The 24434-nt window shown below is 41.1% G+C and overlaps 1 protein-coding gene across 6 annotated transcripts in view; it reads left to right on the top strand.

Moving 5' to 3' along the window:
* Positions 1–24434, top strand: part of EPHA5 (EPH receptor A5) — a 202402-nt gene that overhangs the window by 141344 nt on the left and 36624 nt on the right. For 4 of the 6 annotated variants that reach the window (XM_066317757.1, XM_066317753.1, XM_066317759.1 and 1 more), the window contains exons 6-8: positions 8617–8741; positions 11516–11675; positions 15708–15813. In XM_066317757.1, coding sequence (XP_066173854.1) covers positions 8617–8741; positions 11516–11675; positions 15708–15813 — 391 coding nt within the window. The remainder of the gene's footprint in view (positions 1–8616; positions 8742–11515; positions 11676–15707; positions 15814–24434) is intronic. The other 2 variants (XM_066317758.1, XM_066317754.1) reach the window with 1 other exon arrangement.

The raw sequence follows: 24434 nt of genomic DNA, 5'->3' as shown, positions 1-24434 counted from the left end.
AGGAGTTCACTTATGGAAGAGGTCTGGATTGTGGTTCTGCAAGGCTGTGGCCAGCTCAGGGTCCTGTGCCAAGTGGTGGGCTCATGCTTTTCTCCCATTTCTGAATGAGAGGTGAGATAAGAACAGTGGTGGTATTCAGAGGGACCAAATACCACAGGAAATCCCAAACGAGCTGCATTGGGAGTTAAGGGCTTTGTCTATTCTTCCCTCTGACCTGATGCACCTCTTCAGTAGCTGTTCTTCAAGTGGAAACATAAGGAATTAATTTGCCTGTCCCTGATTTCACTGGAGTGTTCAGTAATTTGGCTTTAATGTTAGAATTCATCAGCAAGACTGATTGCTGTATCATACAGAGTGGCAGGCTTGGCAGAGAAGGAAATTTCCCACACAGTTTAAAAATGGTCCATGAATTTGCCAGGTTTAGAGTTTGATAACAGCTAGAAAAAGGAGGCAGCAAGTCTTATATGAAGAAAGGAGCCAATTTAGGAATTAAGAAGGTTAGATGGTAGGGAGCAGGAACCATGCACATTTCACATTTTATTCAGTAGCTGTGGCTTGGCTTTGTTTTGTTCTTAATGGCATGTGGTTTTTGAAAGGAAGTTTTTGCTTAAATGCAAATCAGATACTAGGTTACTAAAGATAGGGAAGGCACTCCTTCATATGTGTGGTGGAAGCTAGTCTGATAAATGTGCTCAATAATGAGAATTCTACAGCAAAATGCTTAGCCCTGTGGCTATGATCCAGCAAAATGCTGACAGCAGTGGTAGCGCTCATGCACTTAAAATTAAGCATTTTCCAAAAATGCTTTGATGGATCAGAGCTGGAGTCCTTATCACTTTGCTAGGAGTAAATTTATGAGAGTCTTGTAAGTCAATAGTATTTATTCTTAGGCTTCACAACTAAACCACTAATGGAATATAAGGAAATTACAGCTTTTCTGTGGTGTGAAGAAATCTAGCTCTGGTCTTAACCACAGGCTGTTCCCCAGCTTTCAGAAGAACTTACTATCTTGATTTCCAGAGGCTCTAGAAAAATAAAATCAGGTATTGGAATTTCCTGTGGGCCTGCACCCTATAGAAAGATGTTTCTTCATGCCTCTCTTTCCTGTTACAACACATATTTGTCTCAGATACACATTGGCCTTGAGTGCAAATACCTGTTAGGGACATTAGAGATGCCTCTTTTTCCTGAGCCCAGGCAAACTGTGATGCCCTAATGTCACCCTCTCTCTTCTGAGGATTACAATAAATTGAAGCTTATTAGGAGCTGGCTGTGCGGGACACAGGGCTGATGCTGCTGTAAATGCAAATGTACATATGTTCGTCCTGACGATTGAAAAAAAGTTTCTCAATGAGCTATGGTCAGGGCCGGCCTTGCCAGGCCAATTTTTAAAATTATTTTTTCTAGACAGCCTATAGCTGTATGAAAGAGACTTTGGACCCTGCAAAATACAGGTGAGTGTTTGCAAGAGGTTTCAAGAGAAAAAATTTACCTTGATTGATGTTACTGATCATGGTAGCCTTCATTTTACAGAGTCCTTTAAATTCCTTTCAGCTGTTGTGTGCCTATATTCCTGGTAAGGCACTGAATGTGTTTGTTGATGAGCAAAGCTGGAGGTAATACTTCCCCTCCCTCGAGATGAGTATGCTCAATATTACACAGTTTTCTCCTGTGATATCTGGTCATGTTTACCTCAGGCCTGGTGCCTATGAGTTTTGTGGGTCTGCAGGCAGCTTCCATTCTTTAAGAGTACACGTCTCATCCATGATTGGCAGGAGCCGAGAGCGTGTCTGTGCAGCTCTGTAAACAGAAGGCAAATGCCAAGAATCCAATTTATTTTTTGAAACCATGTGCTTTTAAGAGCCTTGCCAAAGGTTATGTGTTTTTTGAGATGGCAGTGATATACGATAGGTATCATTAAATATTCTGGCTCTGTTCTAAATGGCGTGGTGTCCACATGAGGAATGACAAGGCAGTCTTACCCCAGAGGCCCTATAGCTTAGTGCCTAGATTTTGTGGTGTCTTCAGGCTCTGCTTGTAATCCTGTTGTAATTTTAATATATGACAGCCCTGACACAAAGTAACTTCCTTATGGTGGATTTTTTAGAAACTATTTGCTTGCTTTGTGGCAGGAGTGGTGAATTTTGCAAACTTCCAGGCTGGCACAGAGAAAGGAGTGCCAGAGGTGAATGTTGCTACGCTCTACTGGGTTGCCTCCACAAAGGCAGGCACTTCAGTGAATCTCAGCAATATTTTGTTAAGGCAAAATATTTTGTGAATGGCAAAGCTTTCATTGGTTGCACCCCCTGTCCTTCGAGGAATATGTGTTGAGTCCTGCTGTCTCACAATTCACAACGTATTTTGATAAAGAGGAGAAGGCTGCATACAAACATTCAAAGCTGTGCATTTGTTTTCATAAATTATACATAAATTATCAGTATTTGGTCTTAATAACAACATTTTACAGATTCATTTTTGTAACAGAAATTCTTGCAGGGAGGATTTCAGTAGTGATTTTTCACATGCAGGAGGCATTTGTTGCTATTTTTTCTTTTAGTACCATTTTACAGGAGTAGCAAAACATCATTGAGTGTTCATCTAAAGATTTACCGTAAGAAGCAGTAGGTCCTTACAGGTGGGTCAGTTGGATGGTAGCTTATTGCTGTTGTTTCCTCTCCTTTCTCTCTTTGCTGATTCTCTTGCAAACTCCTTTAGGAAATACTCAGAGAAAAGAAAGACTTGAATTATGTGAATTTAGTGCACACACCCCTCTCCTTCCCCTAAACATGCTGGAATTATTGCCAGAACAGAGAGTATTGGGGCACAGTAAATCTTGAGGCCTTAGATGACATTGGTGCATAGGCAGGTAGATCTCCTGAGCTGTTGCAGGAATCAGAAGTAAGAGGTGAACCATCGTCCCTGTGCTAATGCAAATGGCATGCAGATTACTTCTGTTATCTCTCTAATGTGAACATGAATTGAAGGTGTTTTTTCTGGTTTGTGTCTATCAACACAAAAGCACTTCTCTATAGTGGAAGTGCTGGTAATTAAAAGCATTGAGTTAGTTGTGTCCATAAAACCAGAGAGCCCATACTGCTCTCTTTGCCCTTAGGAAAGGTACTTTTCTGGTGTCAGGTCCAAGGATTAGAAGCCTAGAGAGAAGTTACCTGAGGAAAGCTTTGTCAAAGAAAGAGCAGGATCTTTAACACAATTCGGCACCAACTGGGGTTTCACTTTTCGCAAACTCAACCTTCTGTCCAGCTGGGAGGCAGCAAGGTCTTGGGAGCACCTTGGCATGACCAATTTGGATGTCATGTCATGTCCTGGTGTCAGGCTTAAGGAGCTGTGTTGAATCTTACAGGAACCAGGATGGGAGCCACCTGAAAGATCACCCCTTGTCAAATGAGATAGATCTGGTTGCTTTAGTCATGGATTCATATTACAAAAATGAGGCCCTGCTTTCTGTCAGGGCCATGGAATGCTTCTGTGGGGGTCTTCTCTCTTTTTTGACCTGTTTTGTTTCAAGGTACAGATCAGGGCAGCTCAGGTTTCAGAGGCATTCAAAATGTCCATCCAGACTGCAAAAAGATATAAGACCTGGCACCTCACAAGTTCATCTTGGGATGTAGAAGTTCTGAAGAAATAATATATATTCATTGCCAAAGCAATTTGAAGATTGTGTTCTCATTTTGATATCTGATGCGTGAAAAGGACTAATGTGAAGTACCCATCTACACAAGAGATGCCTTGAAGAATCATTCAGAAGAAGATGATCTCCATATATGAGCAATGTTGTAGGATTTGGCTTCTACTTGGCAAGTTGTTTGTATTTAATCTAGTCCTGGGGCTAAAATTTACCTCTTTGTCTTATTTAGTGCCTATGCAGGATTGAAATGCCATGAAATATCTCAGATAGAATAGAAATGGCATTTGATGCTACTTAGTACAAGGACCTTTCATTCCCTGGACTCAGTTTTCAAAAACATTTGCAAGCACCTGCAAACTTGGGGCCCAGCCTGTTTGCCTGACTAGCCAGGCATGGCTTGCAACTCTTTATTCTCAAGGGACAAAGAGTTTCAAAATCCATTATCAGACAAACCTGAGTAAACTTTGGGATATGAAAAATCACAGCACAAAAGTCAAGTTATGACTTAAATCCTAAGTTCTGACCCAGGTGTAATATTCACAGTAATAGTGGCCTTGAGAGAGCCACTGAGTGTTAACCTGCCCTAAAAGTTCCTACGTAGAAATGCAAAGAGAGAACACAGTGAAAGCATTATTTTTCCTTCCCCATGCAGTGTTTCTACTTTAACTAACAGGTCTATATTTTTTATATATGCTTTTTATTTAAGCTTGAAGCTACCTGAAAATTCACAATGCCTTTAGTGTGATTTGGTGAATAAGGCAAGTCTTGCTTCAAACTCTGAAGTAACCAAACGCCTAAGAAAAAAAATTAGAAACTGAGTGAAAATATACAATATATCAGGCTTTTGAAGTGAAATCAGTTACTTGTCTTGTGGTTACTCTTTTAATATAGGTTTTGTATTCTTTAATTATACCTGGTTTTATTAAGTGCATTAATTATAACATAAGTGTTTGGTTATATAATAACATGTAAAGGTTATGGCTTTGGGACTGAGTAAGATGGGGAGCCATTAGCTGTTGTTTCTGCCAGAATGAAAAATACCAAGGCAAAAGTAATTGGCCTGGAGAGAGCATTAGATAGACCATGAAAAGTAGAAACTGGATTATTTGTTTTGTCTTGGTACAGTGGTTGTTCACCTGATAACATTAGTTTCTCTTAAAATATAATTAACATTTTATTCCACTAAGCATTATTGTATGTTAGATATTAGTGGGACACAGCACAGTATGTTGTAAATATGGCCTTTGGTGCCTAGATGGCTAATTCAGTGCTAATGTCATTATCAAAGGTTGCAGAGGAACAATGTCCTAAAATGTCTGTTCCTCATGAAATAATTTTCTGTAGTTATTCAGATGTGACTAATGATGCATCTTCTGCAGAAACTTTAATTTATTTATTTGGTATATCCCCTTACTCTTCTTAAGAAATGTTAGAAAGAGAACAAAATTAAAAAATGGGGGAAAAAAAAAGAGAAGAATCAGTTTTCTATGCTTTTCATTGCTTCCTGATTAATTTTTCGTCTCGGGAGAGCAAAAATGTACATGTGCAATTTCACACCTTGTTACATCTTCTGTTTGCTTTCATCACATGCATGGCTGTTTTCATAAATGGCAAACATAAACATAAATGATGTAATATCCCTCTTTGATCTTGACTGTGTGGCTGAGAAATTAATGCATATGTGCAGAACATGAACCATTCACAATGTACATCCACCTTTTGTTGTGTCAAGGCAGGGATTTGAACAAGACTTCTGTCTGCTTACATAAGAAACATGAGATATTACCGCTTTATGTATCTTGACTCTTGCGTGAATTTATATTTTACATGTTGTACTCCAAATGGAAGAGCTCTGTGGTTTGACTTATTTCTATTAAGAGGATGCTGCCCTTGCAGAAGCAGTGACCTTTGAAAAGCAAGTCTTAAGTAATCCTTTTATTTTTCTGAGATCATATAGCACAGTATCCAGTTGCAGGCTTTTAAGATGGAATGATTGCAGACTTTGTCCACTTGCCTGGATTGGATTACATTTTGTTTGACAAAGAAAACTCTAAAATACTTATACCTTCCTTCCTTCACTTCAGAGCATCATAATCTCTGTGCATTGAGGATGCAGAGTAGTTGCTGTATCATGCCAGCACCGCTGGGATTTATTGAATTTACTTAATTGGCCTTTATCTCACGGTTACACTTTAACGCTTCTTTTGAAGGAGATTCAAAAAGGATACAGTTACTCCTCCTCTAATTTACTTCAAGAGTTGAGTTACTCATTTTCTTATCTTCCATCCATTTCCCGGTAGAGCAGAGCATTCTGTAAGCCACAACTGAACATTTTAGAGACTTGCACACTCAGAGATTTAAATCCACAAAGCTGCTCACTAGCCAAGCCTTTTGCACACACTTTTTAGAAAGAATGCTCTGGTTTGGGGGTGTGGGAAGTTTGATGGCTGTGTGTGGGTGTCTGGTGGTGCATTTTGTGTTGTACTATGCAGGTGCACATAAAGGAGAGCTAAACTGCCCTGAACCCCCTAGGGAAAGGTTTTGCAGTACAGGTTGGGAGCACTTACATTGTTTTCTTGACTATAAAACACTTGTGATCCTCAGTCTCATAAACTCTTCAGGAAACCTCAATGAATTGAATGAAAAATCCACTGTTTGATCAGGTGATTTTGATACTGGGAATTGCATGATTTTCACCTTCCTAAAAGGCATTCAATACCTGGGGGGGGGCTGAGGTTTCCCCTCACTGCTCTTCTCAAGTTTACTTTTGCTAATAGGAGTTTAAATGGTTTAATGCTCAGCACTGATGCTTTCTATCCTGCCAGACCTCTGCTGCCAGCTCTCTAAGCATGGGATAGGTGTTGTAGGGATCTGGGGGCATTGGAGATCAGTCCTAGAGGGCATAGGTCCCTTTTTTGAGTACTTTGGTGGCTCCTCCCTGTACATGGTATCATCTAAGTGGCTCATGATAAGTGATCAGTATCATCTATTTAACGAGGATTGTACAATCTCCTTTTACTTGGCACCACCACCACACAGCGAAGCTTGTTATCCAATGCCCCTGAAAACTGTGTAGCTCCCTTGCATCAGAAGGGGCTTCATTCTGTTTTAATGGATCTCACTAGCTAGTTAGCTCTAGCTCCTTTGAGCTAACACATCTGGCTGTACACATGTGCACGGATCTTGTATCTCACATGCACAGCTCAGCTTGCTGTGCACATGTTGGCACAGTGCATATTTAGGCACCTGGGTTGGTTACAGAAATTCATTTACCAGTTTAGCAGTTTGTATTTAGATTGTTATTTGCCTTCACAGAGCCCAAAAACTTGTAGAGGACGTAAGTCAGGGAGGGGTAAGGTGACTTTTGCAGATGAAAAATTGTCGGTGATCACTGTGCAGTGCCTGCATAAAATAATATGATCATCATTCAAATCAAGGTGGTTTTTACTCGCTCAGTGGAGCAGTTGTGAGCACAGTGGTGGATACAGAGTTAAAAAGCAAACATTGTCTGTACAGCTTGATGCCAGCTCTCCAGCAGAAAACAGTATGGAAATAGCCAACACCTTTCAGGATCCTTCAAGAGACAAGTGGGGAAAGTAAACAGGAGTGTAAAAAAAAAACTAGGGCTGAAGCAAGACTGAGATGTGAGAACTTGCTATAGCAGAGAAGTCTTGCTGTTAGCTTTCAGTCCAAGAATAATTGTCTGGAGTTCTTCCCTTACTTTTTGGCTTCAAATCAGACCTGGAAAAATTAATGTATTTGTTGTCTTTATTTTACTTAATGGGTTGGGGGTTTTTATAGTATTAAGATAATTAGCTAGTCCTGCACATAGAAGAAATTTTTTTCTATAGTTCCAGATACATTTTGGAAGATGAAATGTGGTTGTTTGCTGCTGCTCTTTGCATTCCATTCCCCATATGGCCACAAAAGTCTTTGCCATGGGTCTCCTCAGGCTCCCTATCATCCTTGCAGGAGCTGGCCTGTTTGGAGGGTGAGCTAAAGTCCTTCATCCAGGCATGGCCTACTTTTATCTCTGGAGAAGCTGCTCTTGGCCCTACAAATGGGTGACTATGAATTTCTCCCATCCCCTTTTCTTTTCACTCTGTATTGTTTCCTAATCACTGGCACAAAATACCTGGGGTGTTAGAGTTGCATTGCCCATAGCAACTTCTGCGAGAGAGCTGGCAGGGGTGGCAGCAACCACAACTTAAAAAGTCTCTGCAGACATCGGACTGGATACAAAGGATCAAGCCTGTTTCTGATGCACGTGTGCGCTGCAAAGGACAGATAACCTTTCAGGGCTGCATCTTAAAATAATGAGCAGAGCTGGTATGGCTGCTCTCATGCTGTGGCTTCCCCAAGCACACTGCGAACTTCCAAACTGTGATTGCCATTAAAATCTTTTGCCATTTGCAAGGAATTAGCATCACTATGTGAGCTGTAACACCCCAGTGATATTTATGGAGAGCAATTGAATTATAAAGGTTGTAATATTCCTTGCTTCTAGGAGGGGGCTGAAAGATGCCTAGCCTTAAACTACTTAAAATCCAAAAATAGTTAAGGAGCCCATGTAATCTAAGGTCTTCTGAAAAATATATGCCTTGAATGCAGGCAGAAGAAAGCAAAACATAACCAATATGTAATTTTGATAACAAAACCCCCTTACACTGAAAAGAGAAGATGTGGGGTTGATGTGTTTGAAAATAGTTAGAAAAGACGGAGTTGATGTGTAAACTGAGATAGTAGTTCATGTTATTACTTTGCCTTGGTGGTCATGCTGCTGCAAATCTGTGCCAGTCCAGTTGTTAAAAATGGGTAAATACCACCAAAGTAAAAACAGACCCCACTGATCTGCAGTAGCTAAGGATTGTCTTTTATTTGAGGATGCACTAATGAGTTTGGTTTTGGCCGACGCAGACCATCTTACTAACAATGGTTTTCATCTGTTCTGTTTTTCTCCTGTCTTGCAGCACCTTCTCCAGTCAGTACTGTGAAAAAAGGGAAGATAACTAAAAATAGCATCTCCCTTTCCTGGCAGGAGCCAGATCGACCCAATGGCATCATCCTGGAATATGAAATCAAATATTTTGAAAAGGTGTGATGGACTGATTGCTGAGCTTCCCAAGTATCTTCTCTTTATTGTTTTCTTCTTTTAGTTATTATTATTTGAGTCATGGAAGGGAATGGAGAGATTTTATGCGTAAATCAATGTCAGATTGATTTTGCAGTAAATGATTAGGAAGACTTGAAATGAGGGTGTTGTTTTCCATTAGTGTGCCACTTCTCTTGAACAAATACATTAAATCCGCATGCCAGATTCCTCTCCAGCCTTATCACATTAAGATAGAGCCTGCTCATTTGTTAAAAATAGAAGGGGTTGGGGACTGAGCATCTGCCTCCTCCCAGAAACATCAGGCAATCCCTTGCCTTTGGTATTTTAATTTCCATCCACTGTGAAAGGAGAGGAGAAGGGGGTTGTAGAGAGAGATTTTATGTCCTCTGATATGGAGAAGGGCATCTTGGCTTAAAAACTTGCCTGGGTTATCCCCCTCTTTCAATTTAAGGGGAAGGGGTCTCCCCATAAAACTTGCCTCTCCTAGTCTTCATTTCAAATAGTGACTTTTTCTCTTCCTGCAAAATTAATGTCATCTAAATAAAAATGGTTACAAATCACTTTATTAAAGTAGTGTATTTTGAGTGATACGGCCTTAAATCTCTGGAAATCTTAGATTTCCAAAAATCAGGTTTTTGGGATTTGACCGAATAGCAATTTTTTGCCTTAGCTGGAATTGTAATGTGTTCTATTTTCCTCAGAAACATCCAGGCTTTCTACATGAAAACAAGAGGAAAATAATGAAATTGAGTCACAATTCACTTTTTTATGGGGATTGGATTTCTGTTTTAAGGAAGATATTCCATTAGCTCTGTCTGTGATCCAGGTGAAATTGCTCAACATGGACCAGGACTAGATCCTTACTCCTTCTGTATTCTTTCTCTTACCATGGGAAGGACCTGGTGAAGCAGTCCATGCAAACTGGGGAAAGAATTTAATAAATCTTCTCCATCAAAATAAAATCAACATTATATTTGCAGATGAGGGAGCTGGTGAAATTGATATGTGAGTGACTTAAATAGGGCTGAAGATTAAAGTGCACAGCAAGAATCAGGTTATTATGTTGCTGGAAATAATCCATTACTAATTATTTTATTAACTTGTTTGAATGACTGTTTGGGTACATTGAATCCTTACCGTGGAATGCCTTGACAAAAATAGCTTTTAGAAACCAAAAAAGGTAAAGCAAATAATTAAAGTGAAAAAAAATTGTGTATTTCTTCGTTTTCCTTAATTTGTTTACAAACAAATTGGCAGGGTAGGGGGCTTAGACTTAAAATGCTGTATTTGTCTAAATACAACAAGTCTAAAAACTAGTCAAAAATAGCTTCAGCAAATAGTTCTTCAAGAGTCAGTCCTTTATGGAGAGGTAGCTCCAGCCAGTCCAAGTTTATGCTGTCTTGATTTATTTTCTTCAGGCTGAGAGTGAAGCTTATTGTTTTCCATAGAAAAGCTCAGGAGTCCAAGTGTTTGCAGAAGCTAACAGTGTATTGAAAAGTTAATTGGCTGACATACAAGCAAAGATGTGACCTAATATTCACTTACTGCTTTTTAATCCATAGTTGATATAGGTTGGGGATATTGCCCTAAATCCTTTTTCTTTGTTGCTAGTGTAATCTATATTCTCTCCATTTTCAGCCCTTCGTAACGGAAAATTCAAATTCATTTCCAAAGGACAAGAATGATTTATATTAACTGTTTGGGGAAACTGAGTTTTGTCAGACTGCATTCCTGTAAGAGGGAATCACTCCTGAATATGAAAAAAAGGGCACATATATATGTGTGTGTGTGTGTGTCTGTACACATTTCACCAAAACAGGCTTCAATTGAGAAATTTTGTAATCTTTAAGAAATTCCCAGTGCCTTAGCCAGGCATATTGCTGTCTGTGGGAACCTGGCCATTAAATTAAAAACAAAAAAGACAAATGAGCTCAGATTCTAAGAGCTATCTAGAAATCAGAACTACTAAAAACTCTGGTTTAACTCATAATAATTTGGATGTGAGAGGATATGGTGATTAAAAAGCAGTTTCCAGTTTTGTAGACCCTAATTTATGAGTTCTCGTTTAGATTATGTGTTACAGTAAATAATTCTAAGAGTAATTACTTAGCATTTCAACAAAATTTTAATCAAAGAACTGGAACTGTTTCACATTAGAAACTGATGTAGATGAAGATTTATTTCAGCAATTTTTCTTCAAGTTCATTGCTTCAGAAGAACAATGCAAAAATTAGGTATTTTCCTAATACCTGATAGGAGTTTTGGTTTATTATTCCCTTCCCAAGATCTAATTGGTGGTTCTAGAAATGCAGGCATAAAGTTGTACAGTGTATAATATATTATTCTCTTTTAGGCCTACTTACATTACTGGGAAGCCGTTTTGGTGTAAATCAAAATCCTTTTTCAAGGCAATGGGACTTGTTTTATCTTCCCTGTGCCTTGGGATTGATCTTTGTATGATAAACCTTTCCATTGCCCCAGGCCATGTACATCCTGAGCAGTGGAAAGCTGCTTCTGCTGCAGATGCCAGTTGCGTGCCTCCTAGAATCATTGTTTATAAAAGGGAAAATCAGATCTCACATTTTGTATTGCAGAAAGGACCTTCAGAGAGGGTGTTTTGAGGAAGTAATCCTCAAAAATGCATGCTTCGGTCATCTTTTGTAATGTTTCTCTGGGGGTTGTTGGGACTCTGTCTTCCCTGAGAGCAACTCTATGTGTGTTTGAACTTTGTGGTTTTTGGGGTGTGTTGGGAAAAGGACCAGGAGACGAGCTACACCATCATCAAGTCCAAGGAGACGACGATTACGGCGGATGGCTTGAAGCCAGGCTCAGCCTACGTCTTCCAGATCCGAGCCCGGACAGCTGCCGGCTACGGGGGCTTCAGCCGAAGGTTCGAATTCGAAACCAGCCCAGTGTGTAAGTCTCTTTAATTACTGTCAGCCCCTGTCTCTGCAGCGCTTACCAGAAACAAGGCAGGGGATCGATTCCTTTGCAGAGAGCGCTTCCTTTTATTGGCTTCATCCCTTGGCCTTGGAAACACTGGGCACATCATTACTCTGCGCTTGGTGTGTCTGTTCTTTGCTTCCTCGTGGTGAGGCAGGAAATCTCCAGGCTTCAGAAATTCATAGCATTCCATGCTTAGAAAAATCCTGTATTTACAGGAGCCTGGTGTAAGAGTCTTTCCTCTCAGGAGGGACAGAGGAGATGGGACCTGCTCCTTAAAGGTTGTCTGTAGAGGATGCTGAACACTCTTAAACATCTGCATCCAGGGGGAAAACCCTGAAATGGTGCCTCTCTGCAAGGGGAAGAGTGGACTAGCATTAGTGTATTTTGGGGAAAGTTCCTGTCAAGTTAAAAGATTGTTTCTGTTGGCTGCCAATGCCACAGCCTCAAGAAAATGAGGTAGACTTGTAATCAGAAATGGAAAAAAATGTGTACTGCAGGTGCAGGACTTCTTCTTCACCTGTTACATTTTTTGGGGGGGGTTAATTTTTTTTATTTTTTTTCCTGGGGCTTTTTTGGTAGGTTTTTTGGGGAGGGGTTGTTTTGTTTTGTTTTGTTTTTAATGAATCTGATTATCCAGGGATGGATTCTGGAACAGATTCTGTGGCAGGGTGAACTCCTGAGGCATGCAGAGGCTTAGCTGCTCTTTCTTCTATGTTCAAGCACAGCTGTGGGGAAATTCGTTTTGTCCCAAATACAGAATTTTACTGAGGTGTCAAATACAATTTTGTCCACCAGAAAATATGTCTTCTCTCTTTTAGTTTGTACAGCTGTCATTTATTAATATTTGTACTGTGTTCATGGAAGAGGAATTTTATGGTGGAAACACTCTGACTGTTCCTGTGGGAAAGGGTTTATTTTCTGTGTTATCCTTGAAAATTTAAATTCATCAATACTTTGATTACTGTTACTCCAGTTTATTTAAAATTCATCATCTTTGAGAAGAAGATGCCAAGCTGTCTTTTCAGAGCATGCTACCTTTGAAGTCCTAATAAATTTTCAAGTACTCATTATATGTGTACAAATGTAGCTGTGGAGCCAGTGATTAAGCTAATACAGTAAATATTGCATCACAATGCAAACATTAATGCAGTAAGGACAGTCTATTTAATGTATCTCTTATTGTATTAACGATTAATTGTGCCCTATAAGTAGCAACCAAACCACATTATGCCAAAAAATTATTCTGTATAGTTTTTCTCAGTTGGAAAGTTTGTAGCTTAGAGTTGTTTGAGTAATAGTGTTCTGGTCTATTAATGAACACATGAAATATATGCACATTTGATCTATTACCTATGATCCTGGTCCGAAAATAACAGCACTTGCATAAAGCCCATCATGCAGGCATCTATGTTAATCAGGACTTTTGGAGGACATCGCGTGGAAATATTTTTAAACACTAGAAATTCTGTGGGTCATTTAGTCATACCCACATCCCAGTCTTTTTCACATTTTAAAGGCAGAGGAATAGGTACTTCTCTGATATTGAGGAGTTGCTGGCACAGTCAGAAGAATACCTACTACATGGTCCCCAGTTTAGGAACTGGGAATTGGTTGTTGGACTCAAGCTCTGGCTGAGGCCAGACTTATCCAGATACTTTAACACTTGATAGCATTGAAATACAATGTAAGCCTCGGTTTGCATCTTGCAGAATACAGCTCTGTTTGACATTTAAAACCTCATAAAAAGCATTTTTTCCCCAAAGCCCTATATAAAGTCAATATTAGTGTCAGGAGTGTGACCAGACTCCCACGGCTTTCCTGCACATCCTGGAGATTTTGAAAGCAAGCGCAGATCCAAATCTCACTGCTACATCAGAGTACAGATCTGAACTTCTTGTTAGAGCCAAAGCAAATGATTTTTATTCAAGCATAGGTGAAAACCTTTCAGTGGCTGTTCCAAGAAACAAAAACACTCTCCAAGTTGTTTGGACTGAACGACAGGTTTTGTTTCCAGTTTGCAAGGTTTCTGTAGTTATCTTTAATACATTTGGAGGAATTATACAATAACAGCCTGAGAAATGCAATGGAGGAAAGCTATAAGCTGTTTTGGACTCTCCCTTTTTCCAGATTTTGGGAATTTTTGCATACTCCTCCCTGCTTGTGCAATTCTGCAAAGCACCATGAAGCAGCCAGAGCTTCAATTTTCAGCAATGTTTTTTTATTTGAGTGGAAGGTGTTGCTGGGTGTATCCACTTGTTGCTTCATCTTTTCCAAATGGCACCAAGCTCATCTAGCCCCAAAAAACCCAGCTGGGTTTTGGCTGGATTGCTGAGCTAATCTAGCTGGTCTGCTGGGTGGGAGTAGGAACATGTCACGAAGCTGAGAGGGGGTAATGCGGGAGGGAGTGTGTCTCTCCCTGGCTTTGAATGGCAGCAAGTGCCAGCTTTTCATCTGCCATAGATCACAGCAGAATTTGTCTCATTTCCCCATCCCCTGAGTGTGCGAAAAAAACCCCAATCACTGCTTAATGTTCTCCTTTAAATGTTTTTCTTTTTAATTATTTTGTCAAGAAAGCAATAAAACACCATCTTAAGGAGCCCTCATAACTTTGTGAGGCTAATAAAATCTCTGGATGATGGCAGAGGTTTGGAGCAGTTAACATTAAATATTTAATGTATCAGGACCAATCTCTCTGAAGTCACACTGCTGTGGCAGGTCCACCCCACTCGTGGTTAGTCACCAGAAAGCTCCCATGTGAAGAGCTATTGAAGCCCAGTGCAGATCAAGGTTTAATGCCATACCCTTCTGTTTTTCTTTTCCTTTAACAATTAATATGGGACTATATTCAGGTATTTTATAGTCTTCATATCGTTAATCCTGTGATAAGGACCTTTTTTTAGTTCAATCATTTAGTTAAAGGCTTCTTCAGTACACAATCAATTCCTGCTGCTTTCTGGGGTGGATGAAGCTTCATCCTGGGCTGGCACGAGGTTAAGAGCTATAATGAGGCTTTCCCCCACAGAGCAGTGGTGCCTGTGCCAGGGAGCTGGTTTTGGAAGGAGAATTTGAGATTTGTACCCTGGAGTGGTTATATATGTGCAGATAAATAAGCTGGCAGCAAAGAGGGAGAGGTGAGGAGACTTTGGTTTCTGCTTGGGGAGCCCCACATACCTACCCCTGGGGAGAAATGGGCTCCTTCCTCTGCTATGCAGGGCAGATAAACAAGATAAAGTGCTATTAGCCTTTCCATTTTATACTCTGCAAGAGCTTGCTCACCTGCTCTTACTTGACCCATGTCAAAACTCAGTTCTCAATCAGCTCTCCTGACCTTTCTGTTGGCATCATTATCATCAGCTTAGTCTCCTGCCTTTTGGCAGGAGGGCTCCTTAGAAGGCACGGGCTGGAAGAGTTTTGCTTCGCAAAATCTTGGCCAATAAAAAGACCCACCAGTGTATGTGTCTTAGCAAATTCCCACTGTACAGAGGGCCCCTTATGGCCATGTGATAGAGATGCCACAAGGAGTTGGTTTACAATTGTTTATAGCTTCTTGAAGTGCAGGTAATTCTTTTTATCTTGTCGATTTTGCTTATGTCTTTTAGCAATAACATTTCATAAATTTTCTCTCTGACTGCTAGAGAAATCCAAATGAGAGCCTGTTGGGTTTTCATCTTTTATCTCTGATTTCTAATGCAGCTAACTGAGGGAGAAAAACTTGAGTTCACAAACTCAAAGGCTGCATTCTGCAACACTTTGGTTTCTGAATTCAGCAATGAGATGCAGTCCTGTTGGGTTTTTGGCTTAGTGTTGCATGTGGTTTTGTTTCCTTTCCACCCATATCCTTTCCAAACTAGGAACAGACAGCAAAAGGGGAAAAACACAAACCGTAAGAGAAGAAATGAACTGGTAAGACTCGAAACCTCGCTGGCAGCCTCACTAGAAAGACTCATTTGAGTGCTGACTGTCATTTTAACCCTAATCTCCATTTTCTGTTTCTCATCTCAGCAGTAGCTGCATCCAGCGACCAGAGCCAGATTCCTATAATTGTTGTGTCTGTAACAGTGGGAGTCATTCTGCTGGCAGTTGTTATCGGTTTCCTTCTCAGTGGAAGGTAAGAGAAGAAGCTGTGTATTTATACTTCTTCAACTTTTGTAATAACTTTTATCTGACCAGCCAATTGGTGTGATTTAGGCAAAAGCAGCATGAGAACAAAGCTGTCAAGCGAAAGCAGTGTAAAACAGCACAAGGGTGGACTGATTGATCTGTTTGGACAAGCAGGAGTGACAAAGGCACTCTCACAGATGTAGTTCACTTCCCAATGATTTTCATGTGTATAGGCTGGCCCTGATTTTTTGACTTGATTTTCACAGGAGTGTTTTCACATTCCTTTAAAAATAAGCAAAACATGTTATTACAGGTAAAATATCTTCACCCACATATGTTTGCACTCAGAGCTTGCAATGGACTTTGCTCACGGAGAAAACTTGACTTCAGGAAAACACTTCCAAAGAAAATGAGAATAAACCCACTGAAATGGCCAAATGCCCCACATTTTGGTCAGATCTGGATTTAATTTCTCATGTGTAGGATAATAATGTGTTCCTCAAGTGTTAGTAAATCATACAGAGAGCTTCCCCCACAGAGGGAGACACTCTGCTTTAAACCATCCCATTGACTTCTCATGTGCTTAAACATAGGCAAGTGATGAAAGCCTGGGCTATACCATCTTTGACAACTTTAATGGAAGTTGATGGAATTTTTTGATGAACAAGAGATTGTGGTACTGGGGCAAAATCTGGCTTGTATCAGGATAAGTTTATACTGCAACATTAAACTTATTTGGCAGCCAGCATGGAAGGGACTTTTTTCATACTCTACATGTATATTAGCACATTTTTTAGTGGCAGTAGTCAAACAGTGCCACATCCTTCATGTATATGTGAAGTACACCAAGCAATATGAAGTACTTCACGAAGCCATGTAAAGTACATCTACTGATAAGGATGATGTTGTTTTGAGTGCAAAATAAACATTTATGCTTCTAAGGTACCCATCAGCCCACAGTTGTGTTTATCATACAGGTTTGTCTTAAGCTCAGGTCTAGCAAGGTAGCTGTAAATTACAGGATATTGTAAGCATTAAGTGATGTTAAAGATGCAGAGGAGCTGCACTGAATTTGTTGGTTGAGGGTCTTGTTTCCCAGAGGAGGTAAGGTATCAGTCTGCAAATGCAGAGCAGTGGAATCCTGCCAGGCTGAGCAACTCTGTCCCCAGACATAAGGCATCCATGGAAGGACACAGACACAGTTATTTCCTGTCTTGAAAGGTAAGTGCTGCCAGACTCTTCTCCAGTCAAGGTCAGAGACTGACAGTCTCTTCCAGCTCAGCTGTTCAAATTCCTGTTGTCTGCTTTGAATGACTTGTTGGGCTTAAAAAGGGAAAAGTATATGCTCCTGTGTGCATGAGAAGCATGCAGCAGCAGAGAGAAGTGGGAGGGGTGAGTCAATGGCTACAGGCAATTCACACCCGGGCCTACAGGAAAGCCAGAGTCAAAAGACTTGACTCTGAACACTCTAGACAGGATTCAAGTCTCTCCTTAAAGACTAGAGGTTATACTTGAAATTCCTCTTCAGTCAGAGCAGGTGGATGTGAACCTTGACTTCCCCCATCCCGGATGTGTGCTTGTACTGGTGTAAACAGGAGAATGCATGTGTGGCTGTAGGGAAGCTATGGATGTAACCTGGCACCTCTGAAAGGAAGGGCCTGGGGGGTGAATGGCAGCTGGAGGAATGCATATCCCTCTGTGGCCATAGGGAATCACAACTGGGTGGCTGCCAGTAGCTCTTGCTCTTTCTACGGTTGCTGGCAAGGACTCAGTACCCGTCTGAGGAGGATGTACCCTTGCACGTCTTCTTTTCACTGCTACTCTCTTGAATCTCAGCAAGCAGTTGCAAATCCTGAGCCATTTGTCAGCAGTTCTCATTAGTTACATCTTTCTGTCCTCTTGCCTAATGTGCTTTCCAGGATGTGCTTCCTCTTAGCTCTTTATCTTTTGGCATGCTTGTAAAAGCCCTTGTGTCCTTTGGCTAGAGTTATTGCTGCCTCTGCTGCTGCCTTAATCCTCCTACCTTGTACTTACACTTCCCTCTGTGGACCCCAGGGCAGCTGCAGGTTTCTGGCCCCTCCATGGTGCCACACTGAATGTCTGGGAAGGGCAGGCACAGGGAGCTGAGCTCTTAATCCATTTTTATCTTTTCAACCCTTACCCTAACTGAAAAGACCACAGTCCCTCCTTTGGAGCTGATGGAGAAGCCTCCTGCGCCAAGGTTTGGTCCATCATTAGAAAATTGACTTCAGAACCACAGGGCTTCTCCACCAGTTTGAGTTCCCATGAATTTTAAAGTCCATCTAGTACATTGAGTGACTTGTGAGAACAGCAGAATAAACCCCAAAAATCCAGAAAGATGACAGACAATTTGAAATTAAACAAAGCAAAACAAAGAAATTGCTCTGGTTTGGAAGAAAGCAGAGATGCCAGGGAGATGTGTTACTCATGCTGCTTTGCCTTGGATATGGATTCAAGACAATTTGTGGAGTAACTCTCCTGCTGTGACAGCAGGGACAATAAATGTGTTCCAAGTCATGGGATTATCCCTTTCTGAAGCAGTTAACCTGTTTCTGGAAGATGTTTTCCTGTTAAACCTCTGGAGTGCTTATGTTGTTCCAGTGCCTGGTTCCAGGGGGTTGCATTTTCTTTCCTAATTCTTTTCTGTATTTGCTATTAGGAAAACATCTATTTTGAACTCCAGCTGGAATCACTACTGCTTGCCACACCAAGCAAGCTGTGCAAAGCCCAGGCTCTGTCTTTTCTGTTGATGTAAGAGAGCAGGAGAGGAAGAAAAACCATCTTGCTGTGCCACACTGAGGATGTAGCCTGGCCAGCTCTTGCATATAGGCTACTTTGTGCTGGCTTCAGCGTGCTCCCGGGGCACTGAGAGAACCTGGATGCTTCAGGATATTCCTCCCTGGGATGCTGTATGGCTCCTCTTTGCACCTATCCTCCCAAGTCCCAGGCTGCAGCGAGCAGAGGCTTGAGAGCAGTTCTGCAGTGTGAAGTGAATGTCATTGTGCTCTTGGCAGTTCTGAGAGGAGTTTCCAATCATAGGGCTGAGGAGTTTGCTGTAGTCTACAGGCTTTTTATTTTTTGCCAGGTTCCCAAAGGCAGGGCCACACCTCTTCCCCTTTCTTTTGCTTTCAAGTCTCTGCAGTTTTCTTGCTTCTTTTGAATGAATATAAGTAACAGTTTGGCATTTCCTGTTGGCAGCTGGCCCTAAACCAAAGGTCAGTTGAACAGTCGTGGTGGCATTTCCACATGTCAGCATCCATCTGTGGAAATGCACTTTGCGTCTGAAGCTGGAGATTCCTGGGAATTTGAAACTAAATGTGCTTTGCCCTAAACAATTAAGCTGCATTTCAGAGCTGATTTACTTGCAGATGCTCCAGAAAACTTCCTGTAAATAACACGTCCTCTGACCAAGGTCATAAATGCCAAGCCAAGTGGCTGATCGCTTTTTTAAGTTATCTTGCTCCTTGCATCAAGGACATATTAATAATATAACAATCGGGATTACAAATCAAAGAGATTCACTAAATCAGACTGTAGTTGTCTCAGGATAAAAAAAAAAAAAAAAAAAAAAAAAAAAAAAAAAAAAAAAAAAAAAAAAGGATTGAAAATCTATTATTAAACCAGCTACAAGTATTGAATTCAAGAACAGAGAGTTGTTATTATCTTTGTTTTGTTAGGATTATGTGTTCTCAAAAGCACAGTGCATTTTACAGATAGAGAAAAGCTATAAATTTTGCTTTACTAGCAATGCATGAATTAGGTGTCTGTCACCATTATTATTCATGACTAAAGTATGTATTAATTTAAAATCATTACTGACTTGTTTTAAAGTCTGTGTCAGACAGTCCAGTGACAAAGATCTTTGCACTCCATCTCACAAGGAGCAGAAAATTGCTTCAGTTGTTGTTGTGTGGCATCAGTCTCTTTGTCCCTACAAACTGAGGTAAGGAGCCAGATTTTCAGCAGTCTGGGGAGGAGACCAGCTGCTTTAGAGCAGTACCCCTCTTTTGTCCTTCAGACCCTTCACAAACTAGACAAGGATGAATTTTAGGGTGAGTGTTAAGAGACTGTTGGTCCCTCCAGTCCCCCAAGCTTTCAAACTTCGTAGCACTAAACAAAAGCATGAGCTTTTACAGAGTAAGGTGGGCAAGATATTAGGTCAATGCTGTACATGTTTGCAAAAGCTGTTCAAAACAGCCAAGTCAACTGTGCATCTGCATTTACAGCCAACTACCCATTATGGATGACCTTTCCATCTCAAGTGATCTTTCAAAGAACCAGAGGGAGCTTTTCATAGAACTTAGGGGGAAAAATTTTTTTGAAGCAACAAAAAGCTTCCACTCACCCTGTGTCATGTGTATATAGAAAGTCTCCTTCTGGCAGGGAACTAGCTTCTGAAAGACAAAGCAAAGACAAACCTTGCCACCTGGGTATTGGCAATTACAGGCTCTTACACCAGCGTATCCATCCTTGACCTTAGCTGATTTAGACTTTTAAATATTTGTGCCTGTGGTGGCAGAGGGCTACTTTCTGGACACAAATATGTGCATCTTGTTAAAAAGTGACTTTCAGGGAATAGAGAGGGTGAAAGATTGGGATGTATATCCGAGGTCCTGAGACAGTGTTTACAGCCTTCTGTGATGTGGAAGGTCAAAATGGATGAATTTTTCCACAGCCTCCCCCCATCCTCTTTTCCAAGTTGTGTCAGGGCTTAAAATAGTTTGCTTTTTCAATATTTCCGTAGGAAATGGGAGACAGTCTATAGGTAATGGTTTTCATAGAGAATTTTTCCAGAATGAGTCACAATTTTTGTTAGTTGGGACTTTTTAAAGGATTTTTATCTCTACATTCTTGCCTGCTCTTCCTTCTTCCTGCAGGACATTGTCTCCTGTGATTTATAGCCACTTTATTATGCTGCCTACTGCCAAATATTCCCCACGATTCACCTAACAAGAGGAAGGATTTTGTTGAGGAAGCTACTGCTCTGCCAAGTGAAAATTCCCATCCACCAAGAGCAGGCAGGGTCTGGTCCTGCTTCTGTTGGGGTCAAGGTTTTTTACTACTTTTATCCTATTAACAGCCTCTTTACTGGTAATTTTTTCCAGAGAGGAGCAGCACTGACATACAGTACTGCTCTCTGAAGGGAGAGTGCTCCAGTGCACCCTTTTGCACTGGGTTGTGCCTTCCTAGGGCCCCTAGGAAATCTGCTGTCCATAGCACCTGTCTCTAACATCCTGTCAAGATCAGCTTGTCAAATTTGGCTGCTCCAACACCTCATTCCTCTTCTATTCTAAACACTTTTTGGCTTAGTGCAAACTCACCAGGCTCTGCAAGGCAATCTGTGCTCTGCAGTTTTGAGATGGATTTAAGGACTCAGGCTAATCTGCCTTCAGGTGACTTTGGCCCAGACATAAGGTGAGAGTTGACCAAATCTGTTATTAAGCTCCAAGTTATTTCTGAGCTCCTCTGGCAGCAGCCAAGGGAATGGGCTGGAAGGACTGTGATGAACTGATAAGCAACCAGCATAAGCTTTGTCTGAGCAGGGAAAATTTGGGGTAGTGCAGCAGTAAGTGCTGAAACCTCCTCGCCTTCTTGCAGGTGATTTCTTTGATGGCATTGTGCAAGTCCTATTTCCACTTGGGGAAGGGAACTGGGCTGCCCTTCAAGCTGGAATTTGTAGCAGCTTGAGGCTCCTGCTGAACACCCCTTGTGTATGTAGTCTTTGAGATTCTACAGTGTCTTCTCTAGACTGTGGAGTGGGTAGAGAATGAAGAAAGAAGTCAGACTCTTGTCCTTCTGCACTTCTGAATATGTGGATGTTTCACCTTGCTTTGAAATCAGAAGCGTGACCTCTCCTGGGGCTTCGCCATGTAGCAACACTTGGCCTCTTATCTAGAAAAAAAGGTTATCTCTGCTTTCTTATGTCTTAGACATAGAAAAGTATAATGCCAGAGGTCTTTCCAAGTGCAGTTCCTTTCCCTGAAGACGTTGCTTTCTTTGCCCATAGTGACTGCATAGCTATCATCTGCCTGGCCTTCTTCATTCTCAGTTTTTCTCGAACAGTGCAGAGACGTGCTTTAACATATGAACTAGGATAGCTCAGCAGGAAGACCAGGTGACTCCTTAAACATTCGTATATTTTGGGACAAAGTGGGAATATATTCCTAGCAGCTCACAGTGTGTAATGCTACTTCTCTGATGTTTAAAGCAAGCATGTTGACTCAAGAATTGCTAGGTGTAGCACTGGCCTCCTGACCTGGAGATGCAGGAAGCAATCATTACCATCACTCAAGGCTGTACAAAGAATAAGAAAAATCTTCCCAGGCATCTTCAAGTATTTCAGTCTCTAATTGCAAGCCTCTGAAGAACATCCCATTAGAACAGCTTATTAAAAGCAACAAACGAGACTTTCATTTATCATGATTCCAAGACTTCAACTTATAACACTTAAAAGCCACATCTATATATGGCAGAGTCTCTCAGAATTCTATCTAGACATTAAAAATGTAGTTTAATTCAAAATGCTCTCTGGGTCATCTGCAGACTTGTGGTAAATTAATTACATTAATTGCAGGCACAGTTGCTGGGGCCCATGATATATATACATTTCATTAACCAAGCCCAGGGTTTGAAACAATGCCAAGGGTGTTGATAAGTGCTCCTCACACAGGTTTATTAAAGTTTGCTCTCTGGACAGTTGGGTTTGCAAACCACATAAGCTTTGTGGGGGTCACCTTAGCTAGAACTGGAGGAGTGTTGTCTGTGTCCCTGAGAAAACTGAAAGCAGCAGAGTTGGGCTGGCCAAGGAGCAGGGCAGTGCCAGCAGGCCACAGAGGTGTCGCTGCAGCTGCAGGTTGCTCTACATTGTGGGGCTTTTTCCCCATCTGCAGCTCTTTCCTTAAAGCCAGGGCTAGAAACAGGTGTCACACCTTGTTTCAAGCAAGCTTAGCTTTTGCAGATGATGTGGCCTCAGAGCCTGTTCTTTCCCAGCAAAGGAGATTTAACACTGAAGGTGTGTTCTCAATAACTTTTGCTGTTGCATGGGCGTGTCATCTGTTACCCTGCAGAGGGGGCTCCTGACCAGTAGCAGCCCCCACGACCTCTCCTCATAGTTTGCTGGTTGACTCAGTGAGGCTGGAGGAGAGTTTGCAGATAAAATTGATGTATGCAGTGCTTGGTTCAACTCTGTTCTCCAATATAGGTCAGCTTGCTGGCTAAAGATCTCAAAACCCTGGAGAGGTCTGGCTGTATTTCATTAAACAGGATTTTAATCTTATCTGTAGCATTTGATCTTGTCTGGAAGGCTTTTGCTTTCAGCTCCTCAGCTTCTAGACTATGAAAGCCCTGCAGGAAATGAGGAGGTGGGAACTGGGCCCCTCCTCGAAGCAATCAGGCACCCAGATCTGATGGCCACAAGATGTATGATGGCTTTGCTTGAGTTTAACATTGGTTTTATTTGCCTCAGGATTTTTGTATTTTGAAGTTTATCTGCCAAATCAAGCCATCCTTTTAACACAAGTAGTAATAAATCTTCCTTTGTCCTGACTGTTCAGACCAATTAGTAAGTTCATTTACCTATCCAAGTGCTCCTTGGACCGGAAAGTGAATTTTATTGTCTGCTGATCCAGTTTAGTTTGTTTCTAAGCACTTTAGATTTCCCCTAATGCTAAACCTCAGAGCATTTTGACCATAAATGCACAGCTGATGGGTTTGTAGGAGCAAGGCTACACTGAAGTACATTTCTCTTGCACCTGAACTTTTTTTTCCACTCCGTATAGAGTGAGATCTCAAGTGCTCTGGATTCAGTGCAAGGAACTGATTTTGTCTCAGAGATGCCCTGTTGCTGATGAGGTCTCAAAGAGTTTTCTTTGTTCAGGGAAAAATTGAGCTCTTTTCATTTTAAGGAAGTGGCTGCTTTTCAGGTTAATTGAACAGTTGTTTGGAAAACTTTGACTTTGCATGCTGAGTGGTGTGGAGGTGTGGGAAGGTCTGGTGGCAGCGACCATTAGAAAATGCCTGGGGGAAAAGGGCCTCCTAGCTGAAACATAAACTGAGGGGTCACAGCCAAACTGATCCTCTGGAGATGCACCAGTTCCCTGCACTCAAATCCTGCAAGGTTAAAAGAAGAAAATAGCAAAATTGACTCAAGGTATATAATGCTTGGGTTCCTTTTGTGTGCCTTTGAGTTTTGGCTCTCTGGTGTTTACTTGGTTTTAACTTGGATCTGCGCCGTGGTTTAGTGAAGGCTGATCTGCTCCCATATTAGTATGACTGAACAAGCTGGGGCATTATGAAAATAGAAAATATTGTTAATTATAGTTAGAGATATTGGCATTGCTGTTTAGAAAATGTTAGCAAGTTGTTTTGCTGATGCAAAAGGAGCTTAGAAGACATTCTTCACCAGTTTTAATTTAAGTAAGCACATAATCCAGTGTATAATTCTGTAAATCATTGCATGCCTGAAGTTATTTTGCATTATAATTTAAGGCAATGCAGTTGCAGAATGTTAATTTTGTCTAAATAAACTATTTTAATGTATTTAGGCATTGTAAGTCATACTGTATAAAAATCTGATGTGCACAGGATATTTTTCAAGAATGACTTGTG

The sequence above is a fragment of the Sylvia atricapilla genome, chromosome 4 (genome assembly GCF_009819655.1).
Source record: "Sylvia atricapilla isolate bSylAtr1 chromosome 4, bSylAtr1.pri, whole genome shotgun sequence".
NCBI lineage: Eukaryota > Metazoa > Chordata > Aves > Passeriformes > Sylviidae > Sylvia > Sylvia atricapilla.
The sequence above is the reverse complement of the archived record's forward strand: the minus strand, read 5'-3'. Positions and strand labels throughout refer to the sequence as shown.